Here is a 23243-nt window from a genome sequence, read left to right as displayed (position 1 = left end):
AGTACTAAAAATTTTCAAATTGATGGTTTTACCTAAATTTTGTGAATTCCCTCTTCAATTTTTTCTTTGAAAATTTTATATAAAAATTCATTCACGTACCATTTACCATTGAAATTATTATTTAACTTATTTAATTAATAATCTACTCATCCTCATCATACTATTCATAGTAATGAAGAACAGCGTTAAACACGGAGCTTTTTTCCGTTTTTCGTCAAGCACCCACCACAAAATTAAAAAAGCTTTGCCTCTCCTCACATTTTATTTCATTCGGATTTTAAGGTAAAACTAATTTGAAGAAATAAATTGCACTTGAGAGAAAATAACCACTTAAGAATAATTTATTATCCTCTCCGCGCATCGATTCCATTGAATTAAAATTTCAGGATTTGAAGCAAACGTCGAATTATCCTGTTTGTGATGTACACAATCCGGTGGATGCGTGGGTGTGCAATGTTGTCGTTCGTCCACAACTATTACTTTAATTCTCTGCAAGCAGACTTTGTGTTTAACTTGGAAATTACTAGCCATGTATTTCAACCTACTTATGTTAATCTGATCTGACACGTTTGCAGCTAATTAGCCAGGCTAATTCACACTTGGAAGAACAGTTCTGTTAACACATAAACTGAAATTGCAGAATTTGAATAGGATTTGACTGTTTGCGCGAAAATGCTCGGGCAATAACCCCACAAAAGTGGATTTTCAGAGGAGTGCAAGTCTGTGACACCTTGATAATGTAAGAAGTTGCTCGTCCAATGTCAATTTGTCTTCAGTTTCAAAATATTTGTTTTATCGTTGCTTTATCTATTGCAGTATTTCCATTTTTTCTTGTTTTGTCGTTGTCAAGCTATTAAAAGTTACAAAATATTTGCCTCTAATGACAAATATTTTTTATCTATCATGACTACAAATTGTTATTCTTTTAGTAATGAGTGTAGAGAACAGAAATAAAAATATCAACATTAAACACTAACTTGAAAGCAGCATTTAAAATAAGAGGAAAACAAACAGTAGTCTGTTAAGTTGAAATTTATGTTCTTTATTCACTTATGCAAATTTATTTAATACGAAATGTCAATTATTTAACGACGACCAACACTTTTATCTTTTTTATCGTTGCCTATTTAAAATTCTTATGTGGTAATTTTTTCAAAAGTATGCATAGTAATTAACAATATTACATTATTTGGACCATGGATAATTTATGATGCGTGACTATACAATTACTGAAAAATAATGTTTTTTGTGAATATTAAACAGACTTCGCAAGGTTCTGCTAATTTGCTTATCTTATTGACCCGTAATTATTGCGCTTGCTAAAGCCAGCGCTTTGGTTTTGGTTCACCAATGAATAATTTCAAAAACAAAAAGATGTAGGTGTTGAATAATTTGGTTCAGTTGAGTTAGTAATACTAAGGGTGGATTTTACAATCATCAGATAAACTTTGGATAAGTTGTTTGTGGTATTATCACCATAGTTACAATTGTTACAACAAAGTATTTTTAAAAATTTATTCCCAGGATAAATTTATTGCAAAAACAGTCTTTAGTAAACACTGTATGTTTATTGTTATTGTTTTCGCAAAATTTTCCTGAAAATTACATTTTTTCTATCAAGTTTCAACATATTTTTTCGTATGTTTTTTTATGTTTCTCAGGAGCCAACATCTCAAATGCAGATTCCGCAGTTTTTTCAGTGTCACAGTCAGTTACAGAATCACTCGTTTTCATTTTAAAACAGAGTCTCAGCTTAAACCCAGAACAACGCGTTTATTTCGTTATTTTTATAAACATCCGTAAACAAGTACTATTTACTCCCTTTTTATTGCATTTATTGCATTACGCGTATTAGCTATTAGTAGATTAAAAAACAATATAGCGGGGAAAAAAGTGCGACTAATTTTTCACCACCTCCTGGACTATGAACCCACTTTGTTGCATTTTTGACAACATTCCAACTGCACGAATCGGCGAAACCTTGGCAATTAATTTGTAAAAAACTGTATGACATTTAAACCCGAATTTTAATTTTGAATGCTTTAATAAATTCACAGCAATTGCATAACTGTGAAGCATAAACAAACATCCGAACCAAACTTGCGCCAAGATAAGCACCGAATAATTGAGCAAATCTGGTCTTCTTGGCTCGAAATCTGCACTTCCAAGGGTGCAATTTGGCCACTGTACTTGCGATTTAATATATTATTTATGCCAGTTAGTGTTGCAGCAGCAGTCCGGAGATTGTCGCGAACGTGCGACGCTGAAATGTCAAGGCTGGTCGGTCCCAGCTCCGGCTTAGCTCCGGTTCGCCCCGCTATAGATAGTGAAAGTTCGTCGCGTTCAAAGCACGGGTATGCCAGTGGCGGCGACAACCTTGCCCATCATCTGGTACTTCGAACATCACGAAAAAACTGCAGTCATTATGCGGATTCTGCCACACGACAAACTGACCACAAGTTTCGTCGTAAAATTAGGGCTTACCTATTCCGTATATTTTTACGAAAAAAAAATATATGATTTTATAAATTTTGCTAAAAAAATTTGGAAATAGAGAAAAAATTACTTATCTTTATCTTTGTTGAGTATATTAAATATTGAATAAATATCACTTTTCTGAGAAAATTTTACTGGGAGCTATTCCGGGACTTGTTAGTGATTTCTGACCTTAATTCGGATCTTGCGAAAGAATTTTCATGCCCTTGCATCGACGTGACTTCACCCGAACTGACATTTGTGAGGAATGTGTTTCATTAAAGGAAGACACTCGCCTTTTATGGGACACTCTGTAGGAAAGTTACGAGTGTCCTAATCTCTCAAGTATTTCTAATTTTTATTTTTACAAGTCGTTAGCCTCATCTTGATGCTACCGCCCTGTCCATAAATATTCTTTTCATTGCGTAATTAAATAACATAAGTACTTTCATTTACCGTATTCCACAGATCTTTATTACTTCTTGACAGTATCCACTTCGTGCATATGCATGCAACTCCGAATTTTTCTCGTCTGTTATTGCTTTTACTCACTTTATAGCGTCTTAAATATTATTAATAATTTACAAATTAATGTAAATTAAATCTTTGGGTGCAAGGAATAAATTGAAAAAAATCACTGACAGTTATACAACAAATTGCTAATAGATAAACGCATGGAAACATTGACGATAACAAACCACTAAATAATTTTGTGTTATCACCGAAATTAGATTACAAAACTTTGTGAACAGCTGCACGTTGGAATAATTAAATCAATTTGTTTATTCCATGCGGGTCTTAAAAGGAGGGTGTTTCACACACAAAGTGAAAAACACGAGGAAAAGTTAAATGACTGAATAGTCAACAATCAATAAATCGAGTTGCAATAGAAATGGCGTGAGAAATTTCCAATTTCGCGACATTGTTGATCCTCAAAACGTTGTTTCATGTGTGGGATAGCGAAATTTTTGTGAACCGCCGCCGCTGTTGTCTTTGTTTCTTCTAAACTGTTCTATTGCAAACCGTGGAACAATGAGCGCATAAAAGAAGTTTTATACACCGGTGAACTTTCAAATTAATTATAGATTTACGTTGTCTGAATGACCTCGCTTCCTGGTTTGTCTCGTTGTGATTTAAAGCATCCAAGACGAAACATTACATTAGATGAAGTAATAAATCTGAAATGAATGAATGACACAACAATCAACCCATTTCAATTGGCGGATCATTATTTTGGGAAATTGGCCAATTACGAGATTTGGAACAGACGCTACTCCAGATTATTGTAATTATTGATTTTTGCGGTGGCGAAACGCACAAGAAATTGATAATTGCCAGCTAGGATACAAATTGTTATGTAAACTGGTCTTATTATGTAATTTGACAACCGAAAACGAGCCATCATTCTCCGATTAGACGGTTTGCAGACAATGAGCTTACTTTTACCGATTTTACTTTCGTTTCACGTCTGCATAATGTGTGGGTGGTTTCCGACCTTATTGTGCTAATTGGAAACTAAATACGTTTTTCTGGTGCATTATGAAAATCTTTCATGTGCAAATGTGAATATTACGCGAAAAATTACTAAATGATGTCCCAAATTAGAATAACACACAAACCATTCTAATAAAGAAGAATTTAGTAGGTCACACCATGAGTGCTTTTGCCTGTAAAGCTTCAAAATTATATAACGTAACTGATTTTGTTTATAATTCTCATTTTTGCCATTTAAACTTCTTATTCTTATAAAATATTTAATTGAAATTTTAGTTCAGCGCTCTTGCATTGGTTCCGGTGCTAAATTATAACCTTTCCTGTCGTTTAGTTTTTAGGCGTAAATAGATTTGTTCATTCGTAAAATTATGAAAATAATGCAAGTGTAAAATTATTATTCTGGCCACATGCCAAGTTCTTCGTATTTATGAATCATTTATGTTTAAAAGACCGTTAAGTTTGGAATAATGGAAAATTTGAGCACTTTGTAAGTTTTTCAGGGGTTTGTGTTTCCGGTACCAGAGAGAAAATATTTTAGTGCAATTTTATAACCGCTGGTATAAAAATGATGGATTTTTGCCGTGTCGTAGGATTTGTTTTGTTTGTGCCACATTACTATTGATTAATCAAAAGAAAACTCGCACTTTATTTTAGTCCAAGGTTCTCTATTTATGTGCGACCGGTATACAAAACACGTCCTGTTAACATTTAAATTCGTTATCAATCACTGAAAAATTATGATTTTCTTTCAGCATGCGAAATCACATTGATATTTATTATTTTAAACAGAAAACAACCGTTTGTTATTCTAAATGTATGCGCATATATTCGCACCTCTTCGTGAATAAGGATTTTGTTAAATCGATAAATCAACCAACGCACAATTTTGCCAGGTTTTACTGAGTAGAGTTCTTACAACATTTAAATAATTAAATTACACATGTTATAGGATTTGTTAAGACCTGAATGATCTTCTAACCTTAAGATGATATTTAGTTTCGACATAACTCACGTTTACAGATAGGGAGCCTAATTTGGCGTCGTTCTCATAACCTTATATTACATTTTCATTCAATGGGCCTTTAGAAGAAACTAATAGCACGCCCCTGGGCACTATTAGTTTAATGGCTTGGTGCAATTACTCATCGCACTTAATTTTTATTTGAAGTGGCTTTTTTTCAAGCCGAGACTGCCTTGAATAACAACAAGTTTTGAAGGTTTGTGTCAAATAAATAACAAACGTATGATATTAATTAATAAGCGACAAGAGAGAACAGATGGACAAGTGCAATAATAAGTTCAGATTTTTAATAAAAACAAAAACAAAAATATCTCGCTGTATCATAAAACGTTTTATCGCAAGTTTGGGCCAAGTTTCCATGCGACTGGTTCGTGCAAGCTTGAATCAATTTTTAATCAGGTGTGATACAAACCAGTTATTTGCCTTAAAAGATAAACAGATATTAATTAACAGAAAATTTTTACGCGCAATTGTACAATTCCAGTTTGTTGTTGGAGCATTTTCATTTTAAGAGCTGTTACTATTGCAAAACGAACAAGCGTGTACGTAATTCCGTAATTTAGATTTATAATGGTCTGCAGCGAGTCGTAATATTGTTGGTAAGCCTATTTTAATTGTTGGATATTAAACATCGTCGTGTTATTACTCTAAAGTGGATTGTATAGAATAGAACTCTGCTCGGTTGACCTCAAAATTTGAATATTCAACCAAGAAAGCTAACGATGGAGTCTGTCTGCGTTTTTTGTCAAGAAAGCTCCAACCTGGGCGAGCCCATCTTATGTAATGGGTTTAATTTAGCATATCCTGTACGCATGAATAATAATATTGAGCAAGGTTAGTGCTATTACTGCGGCATTTTAGATACGCGATTTCGGACTAATCTTATTCCAGATTGTGTAATTAAAGCGTCTCGACTCGGCTCAAATGAATTTTGGGTAAAAATAGCCCATTATCACTCCTTGAATTTGGTCTCTGCAACATTCGAGAGGAGATAAATTTCTTCTTTAATTATGTCATTAATTAGATTTGGGGCAAATCGCAGTTCACGTAACCTTTCTCAATTTGTTCTGAGTAAAAATACATAATGCGGTTTATCGGCGGGTTCGCTCCTTTTATTAAAATTTTTATTTCGTGATGGCAAGTTCGTGTACTTTGCCATAAATGAAACGTAAAAGAGAAATCGCTCTTCGGAAGATATCGATATTAAAGATAACTAAATAGGAAATTGCTATACTAAAATTTATTACCTCAAACGTGTTTACTTCAAGAATAAGTGACTTTTTCCCACATTTGAAAAATCGCAGCCTAATGAAATTAAAACTTTCTTGTCCAATTTGATTTAACTGACGTTACTTTCCTGGTTGTTGCTTTTCCTGCTAAACCGTGTTCACTCGCGTTTTTTCCACATAATGCAACTACGGTTCAGTTATGACCTTCTCAATAATATTTCCATAAGAAAATATTTGTTTTGAGCAGTCTTACTGACCTTTCTAGGTAAGTGCGATAGTGCGGATAGAATTCCTCGTTGTAAAAAATTGCGGCAACACCTTTCCTGCAACGGTTATTAACTCTAGCCGGATCTTGAGGTTTTCAAAACATTCTCGGAAAATATATTAAAAAATATCAACTGAAACGTTTAATCTTTACATGGCTGGAGCTTCTGAAAGGCGAGTTAGCTTGGAATCGGAACCGCGATTCAAATCAGATTTTGTTAGCAGATATGTTGGGTTTGCGTGACTACAAAGGACTGAATGAAACACATTTTCTCTTTTTATTTAACACACATTTTCCATATTGAATCTTTCCGAATGATTTTTAGAAAGTCGGACAAAAAACTTGGATTGTTGTTAGATAGATGTTTGCAAATAAATCGTTACGAGTGTATTGAAATTCACAACAGATGACTTTTACAGTCACGAAGGTAATAAAGACAGACAAGGTGCATCACCTTGCTACTAATTGCAAAAAGCTAGCGTTTCGGTTCGGTTTTGTATGCAGAAATCATTAAAGCTGGTCTATTCGTGCAATAATAATGACTAAATACCATTCACATTACAAAATCACCTGGAAAAAACAAGCCATTGCATCGAAAACAAAATTAGGATGATTGGCTTGGTACAGTACATATTCGCAAATGTCAGATCGTTCCATTATAGAGAGTATATTCGAAAATTTCAAGGTTTAAGAAACTGATGAAGCAATTAACCCAGTTTAATGAATGATGAGCAGTTTTGCAACGTAGATGGATTGCCTTTGTGAATACCTTGCCAATTAGAAAATTGTTATTACACAAAAGTTTAATTTAATTCCGAGGAGTTATTGTCTCGGAACCTGCAAAATTGATTATCTTTTCGGTATAAAGATCGATCAATAAATAACGAATTATTTACAACATGATGTACTTAATAAGTTACGACACAATATCTAAGCAACAGTATTTCGTGTAATTATACTACGCTAGACGTATAATTACCAACTAATTGTTGGGAATTTATTAGTTGCAATTAACCATTGATGAAGTGGTTTATCAGTAATTCAAAGACGTAACACCCACCACTGCACTGATCTCAATTCGGCCTAACAATAATTGCCAAAGGACGGTCATTACTGAAAAAGCCTCGTTTCCCCAAGATTTCGGTCAAATCCCACAAGCAAGTAATTTCCAAAATCATTTAATGTGCGATTAACTAATAACTTTGAACATTATTTCGTAATGTGAGATAAAAAATGTTGGAGTAATTAATTTTGACTCAAAGTTTAATGAGGGATAAATTGAAGCAATTAAATTTAATCGCAAGCTCGGTTACCTTACATTTATAAAAATCGATATTAAAATCATTGTAAAATATTTGTCTAAGGTATCTAAACATTTAATTAAAAAAGTTTTCACTCGCTTAACATACTTTAGGTCTGTGTAAACTTGAAACTCTTTCAGGGCATAAAATTTATACCTCGGTAGATAATAATGCCTCTCGTATTATGACAGATATTAAAACAACGGACAAAAAAGCAGTTCATTGTGATGTTCCCGCGAGTCCTCCACTTTCCCGACTTTAAAATTAGATATTAGTGAGTCACGAAAATTTAAATGCGTTACAGTAAACAATGATTCGACACAGTAACGCATTATTAAGTGTAAATTGAAGTTTTACCAGCAAATAATACCTCCTTTCTCTTCTCTTTTTGATAGATTACATGGCATTACACAGTAGCTCCATCGTGAGCTTTTTCCATTGTCGTCGTAACTGCGACACGTCACAAAATTAAAAAACCCAATTATTTAATACGTTTATAAATTACAGTGTGACTTGACAGAACTGACTTTTTTGCTATTTCTTTGGAGACAGTCCCGTTGTCGCCTAGGGCAGCTCGCAAAATCGCCCTTCAAAAGGCCTAAAAGCCGCAGTGAAAGGAACGCGCGTATTTATTGCAAATACTTCAAAGATTATTAATAAGAAATGTTGTTACACGGCCCAGCAAGGACGTTGGTCGCGTCCGTTGCGGATTTTCGACAAGGTCACGCTTTTTTCTAATCGTGATTAAATAACACGTCTACTGAGTTAATCTGTAACAAAGAGAAAAAAGTATAGGAAGTTGAAATTAATAAAAATTAAATTGAATTTATAATGCACGAGTAGATTCGTCGAGCGTGATGATTAGCCAACAAAAGGGTTTAATCGCCACGTTGTCTGCGCTGACTTAATTACTTATATTTCCAAAGACGGAAATTTGTTTTAGTTGCTCTTAAAGCAAGAAGTTTCGCCATTATCCAAAAAGATAACGAACGGATTAGCATTTTTTATAACATCGCTTTCTACTGTTGTAAGTCATTTCCATATATCTCTTCCTACTTAATTTATTATCATAATTAACTTGTATCATTAGTTTCACATACGCATTGATCTTTTATAATTGATTAACATTGTGTCTGCCTTGATCCCGCGAGTTAGCAAATTTTAAAATGATTTATAGTAGACAATTAACGCAAACGAGTTTAATTAACTGTAGGTAAGTCCGTGTACAAACAAAAATCTAAATTATTACAACCTTATACGAACCGATTTTTCGTTTTCAATATTTAAAAATCTATTGACATAATGACACAAATCAGCCTTTAAACAGACCTTGCATTGAATGTGTAATATTTTTAAGGATTTTTAAATTTCTTGACCTTAAGAAAATTACATCAGTTATAATAATCAATAGATTAGTGGTGCTTATTCATTCGATACATTAATCCACTACAAATCTCTTGTCTCTGATTGCATTGATCGACTACAGCTATAATTAAAAAACATGACTAAGCTGCCGCCTACACTTTTGAGGAATGGTAGTCACATATCTTTGCTGCAGAAAACAAAAAGCGATACTAATGACTCATAAACTTGTAATTTTGGTTATTAGTTGATAGAAATCAACGAAACTGGCATTAATTCATTACACGGTGACACTCAGAGAGTGAAAAATGCGTCCATAATTAATCATATCCTGTCGAGTCTAACGATGTAGAACCGTCCTTCTGACTTGATTCCAAATACAGAAAATAAAATTGTTTTGTGGTGAATAAATTATTTACAAAAGTGGGAACATATATCTCATTTGCTGGGATTTATGTAACAATAAAATAGCTTTAAAAGTTAAAGATCTGATTGATTCAGCAGGTTGGAGTGATTTTCCGTTATTTAGTTGCCTGGAGTTGTTTTTTACGTATTTATTTGCATAATTACGTTAGATATTATGACGACGTGAAGAAGTAAAGAAAATAGAAAGTAATTAGATATTGTTTTGGTATCTTGACATTTAGGAAGTTACGACTTTAATAATATTTCTTCTCAAACAGTTACTTTCATAAATTTGAATAATTCGGTGTGCATTCTCTTAAAAAAGCGTCAAAATCGGTAAGACGTGACTTATCAATGCATAAGCCAATGTACCCAATTAAGTAATAATCGTTCAATGTAATCGGCATGCTCCCAACGGCCTCGCCGTATCATCTTGAATGATGCCATTAACCGTGTGGATTACTTTCAAATCGTAACCCGATTACAAGAAAATGTTTAAATTTCTTATTAAAGCAATTATGTTGTTTGTGTCGTAATTAACAATCGCACAGACTCTATTAATGACTTGTCACAATCGCAGTGAGCTGTTTTGATCGATTCGCCAAAACTCCAGTCCAAGTCACACTCTAGTAATTTTTTCGACATCGGTAATTCGGTGCACTAGTGTTAAAATATGTTATTTCGTTGTGTTACATTTTGTAATAATTTGGAATGTTGGCCTCAAGAAAGCTGGAATTAGAAATCGAATGTGAATTGCTCAGCTGAAGCAGTTTGGAACGGCGGAAGAGAGAGGGAGACCGATGGGGTACAAGGGGGGCTAACACAACACTAGCCGCCCGCACTAACGTCCTTGTCAAGGATATCAACTACCGTCAACATTGCTGCGGCTTTCGACCGGCACAAGCTGCTGACATCTCACGGCATTAACTGAAATGTCACTGCTAACAGGCCGCGGAATCGATCGGCTAACGCATTTTTTTACTTATTTGTCTTTGTCTCCTTTGTTCTACATACTCTCGCAAAGAATAATGAGCCAACAAGTTGTTTTCACCCGATTATAACGCAACTAGTTGAATGTTTTACTATAAAACCTCCTCAACTTTTGAAATGTAATGATTTAAGTGCCTTTTTGCCGATTAGCAACCGGCAGGACCGGTCCAAGGACCTTGCTGAACTTGATCATCAGCCAGATCAGGTCCGCCTTTTATAGAACCAATTTGCTGATTTTAAGAGATTCGCTCCCTTAATTTCTCCACATACTCTCCCAGAACAAAGGCTGGAACAATCGACAATAACTTGCCTCGAGTTGCAACAGGATTAAAAGTAAGCTTAATTAGAAAAACTAGAAACACAATAAAACGGTTGCAGTTAGATTGGTTTGATAAAAATAAAGTTGAAAGAGGTATGAGACTGGGGCTATGAGGTTTCTCTAAAGCATAAAAATGAAAATAAACTTGAGCAAATTTTAATGAAAGTCAAACGCAATAACCCTGCGAGAACATTTTTGAAATTTCAAGACTCCCAGCATTTCGTTATTAGAGACCGGATATTTAGGAAGTTAAAAACCTTATTTAGTTGTTCAAAAAGGTTGTACAAAAATAGCAATTACGTATTAAAACTTGGTAATTTGGGATACATTTTTATTGATTCCTACTGGAGAAAAAATGAAAACATAATTTTTATTGCAATAAATTCCATTACAAAGACACGAACGCAAATTAAGTTTCGTTAAAATCTTTAAAATATCTACTACTATTACACAAAAAATACAGAAGTTAGTTAATTGTTGAACCTAAATGTTCTAAATTTGTTATTGTAAAATTAGTTCGTTTTCCACTGTATCTACTAAAAAATTAGGCACCTCTGCATTATCGATATTTTTTCATTGATAAATCCAATTACACGGTTTATAAAAAGCTCTGTTAAAATTTAATTCGTTGTTCAAAGTTGTTCGTGAATGGACCAACCAAATTGCTTCAATTTGGTCACGTGGTCAGTTAATCACACATTTAATTGTGGATTAGATTAATGATGCTTCTAGTATAAACCGCTCCTTAAGAGACTGAGAGCTAAAAAACTGACTTAAAAAAAACTGAATAAAAATTCTGTGCATCTAAGTGACTGAAGGAGTGATAAAAAATAAACAATGAAACTACAAAGAAAGAACATTAATAAGATAAGATAAAATAAAATTAACTGAAAAACTGAAAAATTGAGGAACAGAATAATATGAAATATAGGAAAATTAAGAAACTAAAAAGCTGAAATACTAGTAGCCGAGAAACAAAAAATCTTTAGATGTGAAATATAAATTTTATATAATGAAAATGATTTTAAATTAAATACTAATAAAAAAATTGAAAAAAATTCCAAATATTTAAATTAGGAAGGTTAAACACAGCTGTAGGATTAAAAACTCATTTAGGATACATTTCAATTTAGGAATTTAGGAAAAGTATAAAGGGTGTCAAATATTTCGATTTTTAAGTAAACAAATATATTTCTAGTTTTAAGTAAAGCCGTTAAAAATTGCGTATTAGGAAAGTTTCGTAAAGTCCGGTCTCCATTCGTTATTGATCTCGAGAACGTCGATTAAAATTTAATGTGTAAAAAACGAATCGAATCTTTTAGTTCAATAATAATTAATTAAAATTGAATAATATCGATTTGTGGTAAATCAGCTTTATATTTAGTCACAAATTGTAGTACAATTTCATTCGAGTTGATTGCATTTTTTACCGGTTTAATCAACTCCACGCTATTACAACATCAATTATTACATTACACTCTAATCTGGGAAAGAAATAATCACCATTTAAAACTTTTCTACACTTTTTTGCCAGATCCTTTTCAATTACGTGCTTAACGGTACACAAATTTCGAAACTTTAAGCGTTAACATAGTTGGGCTTTTTAATTCGTAACTAGTTGCGAACTCCTTCGCTTAATTTGCTCAAGCCTTGTGTGAGCTTTTTCCCGAAAACCGATAATTTTAATTTATTTTCATTTGAGGTAAAATTTATTTACCCACCGACGCGATTTTTTCTAACATAATTTAATTCGTTGCGTAATGAGATTACTGAAAAATGCGAAAAGGATTGAAAACGGCGGGCCGCGGTGTAAAAAATCCTCGATCGATTTCCCCAGTTCCTTTCTAGGCAATAAAAGAGAAGGTGTTGACAACAAGTCTGAGCAAATCTAATGCATGAATCTGTTGCTACCACACCCAAGCTTAGGCGAGTCCTTGATTGTTTTTATCTCTTGTTTTCGTTCAACCAAGTCCGTTCGATATGTTAATTTGATTGTTTAATATTATTTACTTGATATGCTTGTCAGTCCACATTCGCTGAATAAAATCGATTCGGCCCTGACCCGCATTTTTTCGAAATTTTTTGACTTTTCACTCTTAAATAATCGACACAATGATCCTTTGTCTGGATAGGCGCACGTTCGAAACCTGGACTAAGAAAAATTGGAGTTTTTACAAGTTGTGGAAGTTGGGGAAGAATCCACGAGTAAATTCCTTTACAAATAACTTTGGTAATATATGGCCCTAGTCTTGTAACACCTCAAAAAGTTTGAAGGGAACTTAACTAATCAGGGAACAACACTGATGATTAATATTTTTACTAAAGAAAAGACTCGCTGAAACGTAAACGCTTCATAAATCGCGTGGATCGCTGTTTGCCTATTTAAATCATGCATTTTATCGTAAATTATCCACATAAGGTAATCGCTTTCAGTATTTGTGGCTTCGCCAGTGCAATTAAGTTAATATCGGTAAGTTATAATCTCTTAAATATCAAAAGTATAGAATGCTATATTGTAATTAGTTAATGGAATTTATAATGCAGCCGCTATTTCAAAATTATTATTAGAACGAGAAATTATTGTTTAAACTAATTAAAATAATGTGTGCCGTTATTGAATAAATTAAGTTATGAAATGCAAATCTAAAATCCCAGTCAACGCAATAAACGATCACACTGGCTGATAGATTCACCACTCTCTCGCCGATGTTATCGGAATGTTTATGAAATAGTTGTCCCACTAGTTTTCATCATATTTAAATCAGATAATTGTTCAATAAATGCGGTCAGCCTGCATTTCCATAATTTTTAGCAACCTTTAGAGAAAATGACATGTAATTATCTTAATATTCCGTAAATGTCATCACACTCAAAAAGGTTCATTGGACCATGTATTAGCATTTAATTAAAAATTGAGAAGAATTCGGCAAAAAATCATATTAGCAAACCAAGGTTGGCAAATTGATTAATTACCAAACCTGCGAGTGCAGCATACAAATTCCCCAATCAAGGTTCGTTGTGTTTATGTAATGATGCAAATCACGACGCGAAAAGAATGCTTTTCAAGAGTAGATAACGAGTAATTAAAAAGTTAATAAAGTTTGAGAGTATTATTTTCGAACACCTTTTTATTAGATGGCATAAAATGCGTAGTTATTTCACTTCAGAAACTAAAACAGCGACAATGAATTGAAGTAATTTATAGTGCCGTTTTAGCGTTACTTCGAGATTCAAAAAATGTGAGATGAGGCAACAAACAGTGTGAAAATCGAGCTCATTACAGTCACCAAAAATCGGGCTTTTGTTGGCAAAGTGAGGCGCAATTACAAAACGGACGCCAATGGTTACCTTGACATATAATATGTTTTTTCACGTTGTGAAATAAACAGAAAACAAGCTAGTGATTTATTTTTGCTTTCAATCAAAACCGGTGGATGCACCACGTCCCGAAATAATCCATGCAAAATAGCTCTCATGTTTATTAATTTGCTGCACGTTAAGGAAATTGCTGCCGCCAGCAGGCGTCCTTTCTGAGTCTGATGAAGTTGCCAGAGCTGGAACAAGGTGTAGGCAGACTCATTACATGCGAAAATAGAGAAGAATCGCTTGCTACTTTTAGATAATCTGTGTCAAGACTGTCAAAAGAAAATGTCAGCGGGTTAGCGAAGAAGTGCTTGACATATTTTTTCGCAGTCAAGTCGTGCGTTAGCACCCGATCCGTCTTGTATTGACTCGGCAGCCATACAGAAATTCGCTAATTAATTAGTTCTGTTCTGGTCCTAAATGTGGTGCTTTGAAGCGAATCGATCCGTGTTAACATTTCCTGTCAACTCTGATGCCCTTGATCTGCAGCAGAATTTTGATTAATAAAGCGCCGTGTCATAGACGTCAAGGACGAAAACGTCGGGTCACAATTTTATTGACAAATCACTTTCACTGATCATCGCTTACGTGCACAGGTGTGATCGTTTGTTTCTCAACGATAGGGGTGGGTTCGCACGTTTGCACATTATTTTCTTTCACGACTCTTGCCTGCAACTTTAATTTATCGACGAGAATATCGCCTGATACATGGTTATATCGAACTGATGAGTGCTTGATTGCCAGCAGTTCGCAAAACGAGACCGAAAGCAAAGTGTATCATTATGCCATAATTCGATTTTTTCGCTTCAAATGTTGCATGCCAAAGGATTTATTCAAGATGCAAATTTACATGCCATTATCAGGAAATATTTTTACTTTTGTAAAAAACCCGACAAATTGTACCTTGAAATCGATGAGAACGCAACTTTAAGCGAATTTTATACAAATTATGGAATAATTTTTTGCCATAGTATTTTTTTCGTAATGAGTAAGGCATTTTCAAATGTCCTTTACTTAATAAATAGGATAAAAATAACTATTTCTACTTCGTCATTACGTCGGTGAGGAGTTACTATTATCCATACCATTTTTGCAGCTTTTGTGGTTAAACCTTTTATAATTGATTTGGGGTTTTAGAGTCGAACACCTCTACGAATAATTAGAACAAAGAAGCATAACCATACAAAAAATAAAATTGTGAAATGATATAATCATGTGAAGACTTGAAGTAAACAGTGAACTACTAAGTGCCTTTTGGTAACGTTTCACTTTTTTATTTTCTAAGATGTTGTTTGATAATCGGTTATGAAAGTATTTACTGCACAATAAACTATCAATACAGACCGAAGCAAAAGGAACACTCAAAATTTATATCTTTATAAGTTATTTTTCAAATAAAACGAACAGTTTGATTTTATTTTTTAAATGCTACATTTTATCACCATAATAATGATATTTCATACGTTTTTGAGTAATGACGTCACTTTTAATTTTCTTAAAAGACAACTGACATTTTTGATTAGTGCTTTTAAGTATACATTTCATCTTTCTGGTAAGTACAAAGAAATTAAAAAAAAATCAAAAAATAAAATAAAATAAAAAAGTTATGAGTCATTGAGTATTAAACGTTTTCCAGTTAATAAAAATAAAAATAAAAAATCGTAACAATTAAAATAATTAAATAATTAAACATAATGGGCTTTATTTTAATAAATTAATGTTTTTTATTTTTTAATTTTATTCTTTTTAATTTCTTTCTTATATATATTGTCAGAAAGATGTATAAATTTATACTGCTAAGTATAAAAAAACAACAAAATTTAGCAAAGAAACAGAAAAAAGTAACAAATTAACAAAGTGTAACAAAGTGTTTTCATGTTAATTATATAAAAAAGAAAAACAATTGCTGCTTATAAAATACGTCAAGAACAAAAAGCTAAAGGCCATTATGTTTAAATTGCAATTTTTTCTTTTATTTTTTTAATTTTTATTTAATTATTATTTGTTTATTACCAGAAAGATAAAGATGTATAGCATCTAAATCATTAAAGAAAAATTTCGATTGTCAATTAAAAAATTAAGTATCATCACAACTCAAAAACAAATAATGTCATGTCACTAATTGACGAATACGAAGATTTTTTTGAAAAATGACTAATAACCAAGATCTTAATTTTGTGTATTACTTTTGGTTCAATCTGTGTCACTTCATGTTTAATTTTTTGAATGCATGTCTTTAATTTGCTGAGTTTTAAGTATGAAAAATATCACTTAGTTGTCAACTAAAAAATGTAGCAAGTTATAGTTACTGAGTTTATTTCATCATTTAATGCAAAACAGCATTCCTGCATGAGAACTCTAGGCGAAATTTTGCAAAAAATCAAGGTTTGGCGCCGTCTGACGTGAAATTCTTTACTAAGGCAAGATTATAACATTGTATTTAATTTTTTGCTTATTGCAATTAACTTTGGGCGGACATTTCGAAATATCCGGAAATGCTCCCACATTTGAAGCCAGTTTTTTTGGTTAAATGCAATTTATTATCTTAAGTGGAGTCATTATGTTTTATGCCCGCAAGAAATGAACTAAATGTTAAAACACACATTCTTGAGTCAACACCACTTAGATGAAAAGTTTTGATGCATTGGTTCGAACGTCATAGGGGACAAATTGTTTACAAAAATATCAAGCAGATTTTTTTGATTTGCGACCTACGCAAATAAGCTTAGGTGTGCATAATGTGCATAATTTGTCATGTAAATCTGAAATAATGAATACAATTATTATTACACATATAAATCATAAACTAAATGTCAAAATTAATAATTTGAAAGTCAGATTTTATTGATTGTGTCAATGCAACTTCCTACCACAGTGTGATATTGCGTTTCGATGTACTTTTTCGACCTTTGAACCTTCATTTAGGGTCAGCCATAAAAGCGTCTAGCATTTACGAGTCGCAAATGTAAATGTTAAATATTTAATGTGGTAATTCCAATTTTTTGTTTTAATTGCTAACGACCTGCTTTTCTCGGATAGTTAGTCCAGATTCTTGAATGACGTCATCCAGGATGGAAATGATGTAGAAATTGTTACATAAACAATTCTTGTTCTCGTTGAATCCAAACAAGTTCGTCACCTGACTGTCTGCTAACACGAATCGGTCGGAATCTTTTTGCCAAATTAGTCTTTCTATTACTTAACAAATAAATTAATTATCGGAGTGAATGTCCCCGGAACAATAACACGACGCAAAAAATTAGTTAGTCCAGTAAGGAAACGTTCACTTGCCTTTTTTCTGGCGACTTTCATCGCTCTCGTTGTTTCAATTTATTTGCAAAAATAGAATTCAATAAACACGACCCGGAAATCGCTCGAAAACAATAGAAATTTCAGCCATAAGAAGCAGTGTTGTTGTCATTTTATTAACCGTAATCTCAATATTCTAACATGTTACGTATCGCCTCCAAACATCTCCACTTGTCTGGCAGATAGAAGGGCTCGAAAACGTGAGGGAACGGCGTGTCGAAGCCCGTGACTCGCACAACAGGTGCCTCAAGATGCAGGAAACACTCCTCCTGCAAATTCGCATTATTTCACTCAATAGCTTAATATAAGCAAGTACTTGAATTGTTGCAGCCAATTCCGCCCCGAATCCTCCGGTTAGCGGTGCTTCGTGGGCGACTAAAACTCGCTTGGTTTTCTTGACAGACTGGAATAAATCAAACGCTGAATCAAACAAAGAACCTTAAAGTATTTCTTCTGAGAAAAAAACAGAATGCGGTAATGTTATTGAAGTTTGTTTCCGGTTCCTTCAACCGGATTCGAGACGAATTATTTCCATCACCGATCCACGGCCATGCAATTAGCCAAATGACGAGGTTAACAGATTCCCGATAATAATTATTGATACCATCATGCCATTACGCCGAATTGGATTAGAGTATAAATTTATTCAACACAAGGTTACTTAATTACCTGACAGACAGTGCTTTTATCCCACGGCAAAATCGAAACCAAGTCGATCACTTCACAGGAAACGTTCAATTGCTTCTTGGCCAATTGAGCCACCTCGAGCAGCACGTGAACCTGAGTGCCCCATCCTATTAAGGTCACATTATTGCCTAGAAAGACATTATTGATCCTTTATTTATTTAGAGCTTGTCACCTGTTCAATAGCTTTGTAATTTTTAATAATTTTCTTCAACTGAATAATATAATATTAAAGAACAATAATAATTTCTTAGATTTAGTTTGTATAAATCCTTTAAATATTGAATTTGATCGTCACTTATTACTTATTAGAATTACTTATGGTTCACAGTTGCACCCCATTTGTTCATTACAAAAAACTTTTATCTTACAGGAGCAGTTTTTTAGGTACATTATACCATTGTTTTCGGTGACAGAAATCAAATTTCACTCACAAGAGGGATAAAGCGGTCAGTTCTACTCACAAGTGAGTAAATTTGACATAAATAATTGATATAAATAATTACCTTAGTAAAGAGTTATTAGAGAAAATAAATGTTTTGTGAATTAAAATTAAAATTGCCCTGTACATCTGCATTATTATTATTATCTATTCAGAAATTTGAACGTTCAAACATTGACATCCTTTCGAAGAATACATTGCACAACCTCAAGTAGGTCCCCTATTGATCCCTCCTTAGATAATTACAGCAATTTCGAATTATGTTTTTTGGGGTGGAACGCGCGCAACAAGTGTTCTACATTTGCAGGGTTGTATCTTATTTTATTAAAGAAGCCGTCCGTCCTGGATGTTTTTGGTAAAGATATCGGTGTTTACTTGCATCGTATCTGTCGCTTCCGGATTTATTTAAAACCCACATTCGACAACAAAACCACTCGATCGAGCCGCAATAGCGACTAGAAGCGAGATAAAATTGGATTTCACCCACGTAAACAAAAAAGCAACAATCTAAATACTGCGCAATAAATCAAACGAGTGAACAAAATTATGCTGGTTTTTGCGGAAAAACCAGGCGATGATGCGTCAATTTCCTAAAGCCATCGAAATTTTTATAGGCTTTAGCAGTGCACTCATCCTGATGGGAATTGCGCGTTTACTTTCCTGCTGCGCTGCTGGACGTTATTGGATCTCGAGGTATGTTTAAATAAGATAAATATTAGGTTTACGTCGAAAATTTATCCTAATCTGAAATACCTTCGAGCAAAACGTCTGCTCTTCCTATCGGGAGAACGTAATCGTCGACAGGCACTTCTTCCACAGCTGCCCTATATAGGGTCTTAGGCTCGAAGATAATGCAAGGATCCGGGTCTCGGATGCAGGCCGAGAGCAGGCCTTTGGCTTTTATTGGCCCGCGTGGTATGACGACCTGCAATTTAAATCAATATGTTGGGTTGCCTACTGGCATTTTACAGCAATAAACTGAAAGAGATTGGCGGAAAACAATTAGTTTTAATACAAGAGACAATTTTTATTGAGCTTACTGAGTAGAGAAGTAAACAAACCCCCAGGAGCAAAATAAGAACGTTGGGTTTATTTTTAAAGAGCACCAGTGGCACAGCCAAAGTTGCAGAAGTTTTTTTCGAAGATATTTATTGATATTTCGTTCAACGTAATTATTTATCTCCAAAAATATATCGAATACATATTGGAACAATTTAAAAAGTCTAATAATTAATTTTCTTCGTAATTGTAATGACAATATTGATTAATGACCTCGAACAGCGAAATTTAAACGCTTACTTTTACAAATCCTTATGTCTTTAACGATAATTTTCGTCTAAGTGAAAAGTGACAATTTGAGGCACTGAGAGGAAATAAATGAGGAATATTGAATTAAAACTTTTGGTAAAAAGCGATCAACTGGCGAAGGATCAAAATTAAAATCATATGCATTCGTTTTTCTTAAAAGTCGTAATCTGGAAACGTCTGAACACAACTTTTTTTACATGAAATTTGAGTAATATGACTTTGCTAACTCATTTTGAAAAATCACTAAAATGGATAAAAATTGCGTTTTTCGAGTTAAGGTAGGTTTTGGACAATTTAATTGGAGAAAGTATATTCGTTACTTGTTTTAGTCATGCATATGTATCTTTGTACCTTTATCTGTTGAAAAAATGTCCTTCCAATGGACGAACTTAGCAACTTTTTTGTAATTTGAAAAATATGAAATGCTACTGTGAGTGAAAATTCTGAGTGATGTAATCATTTAAACATAATTTTCAGATGTACGCCTACACTGCCCTACACCTACAATACGATTTTGCATTTTTAATATAGTTTCCTCGCTGCGCCACTGAGGAGCATCACAAATAGTCTGTTTGCAAAATCTGCACTGATTCAGTAATTTATAACATTCAGCATAAATTGACCTGCTTGTGCCAAAAATAACAGCTATGTCGAATCAATTATTGACTATTTAGTATTGTAAATATGTACAAAATAATTACAGAAATATGTGTTCTGATGTATGAGGATTAATTCGATGAATCCACCAACTAGTGTTTCACCAGTAGATAAAGCATATGCATGTAAATGAATGTTTTCCATAAATTAAATGACGATATTTGCTTCATTGTCCCCGTCCGTCCTTTAACGAACCTTTAATCCTGGAGTATGAGCGAAATACGCCTCAGGACTTTGTGAATGGTAAAGCCCTCCATGTCCTACGGCTCCGCAGGGCGCCCTGACAGTTAATTTTCCGCAATCATATTGCCCCCCACTCCTGTACCTCATTTTCGCAGCTTCATTCACCAGCTGCAAGCTGCATTATCAAATGAAATTATACTCGAACTGTGTCAGTTTAAACCTGATCGAATGCCGGAAATGTGTAATCGGCGAATTGAATTTCTGCTATTGCTGTTGAACCCATGTTGGCTGCACCGATCGCAAAACCAACAATTCCCTGTTCACACAGGGGGGTGTTGAATACGCGACCAGGACCGTACTTTGACTGCAAGCCCATCGTGCAGCGGAACACACCGCCAAAGGCGACGTCCTCGCCGAAAATTAAGGCTGATTCGTCCTGTTTCAACGCCAGGTCTAGGGCGTTGTTGATCGCTTGGAACATGTTCATTTTCTGGGTTTCACCTGAAACGAGATTTATTCTATCTACGGAGGACTATCGACTAGGAGACGGGAAAATAGTTTTAATTTAAATGTTGAGCTTATATTCATAAACGGCTGAGAAAAAGAAACATGGATAAAAATATTTAAAATTGTTTACGCTCCTTTCCATTTGCTTTTCAAAACGCAGCAAATGCATTTAAAATGCATTTAAACATCTAAGGATGAAAGTTTAGAGAATTAAATGTTCTTTAAAAAAAGTCTACAGGAACATAATATCTCGATTTTCAGTGGTTTTAGGTTCCAAAGACCTTCAAAGAAGTTTAAGTGACGAATACGTTTCCATTTTTAACTGCGGTCAAGTATAGCAAAATTTATTTAACACACGTATTTCTGCTACACTCTGTATATAGATAGTATCAGCAAGTTTTATAAACGTTATTAAAATATAGTGTAGGAATACCATAAATTGCAGAACAGTAGAAAAAATATTTTGAAAAACTAAATTTAATTATTTAAAGTTGTATTCGAAAATAAAAACGGAAAAGTAAAAGACATCTAAATTAGAAATTTAATACATAATCAGAGATAAAGTTAGAACAAACACTTTATTGAGAACATAATTTTAAAAAACCATACCTAAGCATATTATTTATTAATTTGCTATATTTCTTAAAGCACTGCGAATATGATTGAAGATATATATTTATACGTGAGAATTGTAAGGAACGAAGTTGAAGAGAACTAAATTTCCTACAAAGGAATCCATGTAAAAATGTTATATATTTTGTTTCTTTAACAAATCGTTGAAGAAATTTTAAATTAACTCTTTGATACTGACCACCGGTATAAAATGAAACGCTTAGGCGTTTTTGAAGGTGTTTGGGGCCTACACCAAAGGTCTCTTTTGGAAAAAAATAGATCTACAACTATCTTTTTTACGTTTTTTTTTTGCTTTTTTAATTGTATTTGCAGTGTTTTGAAAGATATGATATGGAAATCTTACTCGTGGTTTTTTTTCATAGTCAATTTTTGCATTCTTTATAAGCAATTAGTCAATTAGTGAATTAGGTATTTAAATTTAAATTAATTTAAAACCATTTAAAGTCGAAACAGGATAACGTTCGAAACGCCTTTATTTTTATTCCACCGTACTAGAATTTTGAGTACAGAAAAATCTAGCGATTTTGTAGTTTTGTTAGTCGTTCCTTTCTTAGTAGTTCTCGGTAATTTTATCGAAACACCGAAATTTATTCAGAAAAATAATCTGATTGCAAACAATACGATTGCGAGTCACGTCAAATATTTAACATTCGCTTTAAAATAAATAAAAAAGTCATTGACGTGTTTATCTTTGCATTCATCGTGTTTCGTTTGTAACAAGTGAGAACGGCGTCCATTTACCTTTAACAGGTGATTTTACGTCTGGCGTGTAAACAAAATGGTGTCTTTTATTGATCAGACTATTTAAAACTCTGAGTTCGTTTCTGCTTTGTTGCAAACACAGCGTACAAATTTTATTTAAAGCCATTTCGTCCGAATGAACTCACAACACTCACAAACACCACGCACTATCTGGTTTATTTGAATTGAAAAAAGTTCGGGTTTTTTGACCTTGATAACACGTATTATCATTATATGGCATAATTTACATCATTTGTTGTTATCGGTGAAGAGATGTTTGAGATTTCGAAAGCCGAAGCAACTGGGTTGAGAAATGCCGTCACATATGAAGTGAGCGTAATAATTGACTTGCCAAGATAAGAATCCGGTTAAATGGCAAAGTATCGATTAATGAATTGACTGAAATGTTGGTCACCTACAATAATTTACTGTCAATGATGGTTCAACAACAGGGAACAGGGGCTTCGTTGCTAAAGCATAATTAACTGAAAGCAATTTGTATTTGTGTTACACAAACGTTGAGCAATTAGCCATGCGAGGGAAAGGACATAGCAG

General features: G+C 33.6%; 2 protein-coding genes and 1 long non-coding RNA gene across 5 annotated transcripts in view; 1 reads left to right on the top strand and 2 right to left on the bottom strand.

Annotated features, from left to right (window-relative positions):
• Window positions 1-23243, top strand: part of LOC663610 (cytochrome P450 6BS1) — a 106535-nt gene that overhangs the window by 74777 nt on the left and 8515 nt on the right. The window contains exon 1 of one of the 2 annotated variants that reach the window (XM_015984978.2): window positions 19009-19352. The exons of the other annotated variant lie outside the window; for it this stretch is intronic. Coding sequence (XP_015840464.1) covers window positions 19234-19352 — 119 coding nt within the window. The 5' untranslated portion in view covers window positions 19009-19233. Of the gene's footprint in view, window positions 1-19008; window positions 19353-23243 lie in introns of those variants that run through there. 2 annotated transcript variants of the gene reach the window in all.
• Window positions 341-3135, bottom strand: LOC135265905 (uncharacterized). Its single transcript, XR_010333761.1, has 3 exons — window positions 2932-3135; window positions 546-2874; window positions 341-489 (listed from the first exon to the last, which is right to left on the bottom strand). It is a non-coding gene; the product is annotated as an uncharacterized LOC135265905 (long non-coding RNA).
• BckdhB (Branched chain keto acid dehydrogenase E1 subunit beta) lies at window positions 17624-23027 on the bottom strand. 2 transcript variants are annotated; one of them, XM_015984981.2, is made up of 7 exons: window positions 22937-23027; window positions 21028-21308; window positions 20820-20975; window positions 19413-19584; window positions 18203-18348; window positions 17850-17936; window positions 17624-17802 (listed from the first exon to the last, which is right to left on the bottom strand). In XM_015984981.2, exons 2-7 carry the CDS (start codon window positions 21292-21294, stop codon window positions 17662-17664), a joined length of 969 nt encoding a protein of 322 aa, XP_015840467.1. In that variant the 5' UTR covers window positions 21295-21308; window positions 22937-23027; the 3' UTR covers window positions 17624-17661. The 2 variants fall into 2 exon arrangements, with proteins under 2 accessions (XP_015840467.1, XP_974707.1); XM_969614.4 differs by lacking the exon at window positions 22937-23027 and adding an exon at window positions 22689-22930.

The sequence above is a fragment of the Tribolium castaneum genome, chromosome 4 (genome assembly GCF_031307605.1).
Source record: "Tribolium castaneum strain GA2 chromosome 4, icTriCast1.1, whole genome shotgun sequence".
NCBI lineage: Eukaryota > Metazoa > Arthropoda > Insecta > Coleoptera > Tenebrionidae > Tribolium > Tribolium castaneum.
The sequence above is the reverse complement of the archived record's forward strand: the minus strand, read 5'-3'. Positions and strand labels throughout refer to the sequence as shown.

Bases quoted from the DNA above. Each gene is read 5' to 3' on its own strand.
- BckdhB (XM_969614.4), bottom strand. From the start codon at position 22,815: ATGGCTTTAAATAAAATTTGTACGCTGTGTTTGCAACAAAGCAGAAAC. The intron at 20,976-21,027 runs GTTTAAACTGAC...TGCAGCTTGCAG, and splicing joins CATTTCCGGCATTCGATCAG to CTGGTGAATGAAGCTGCGAA. The intron at 17,937-18,202 runs GTAATTAAGTAA...GATTTATTCCAG, and splicing joins ATAAAAGCACTGTCTGTCAG to TCTGTCAAGAAAACCAAGCG.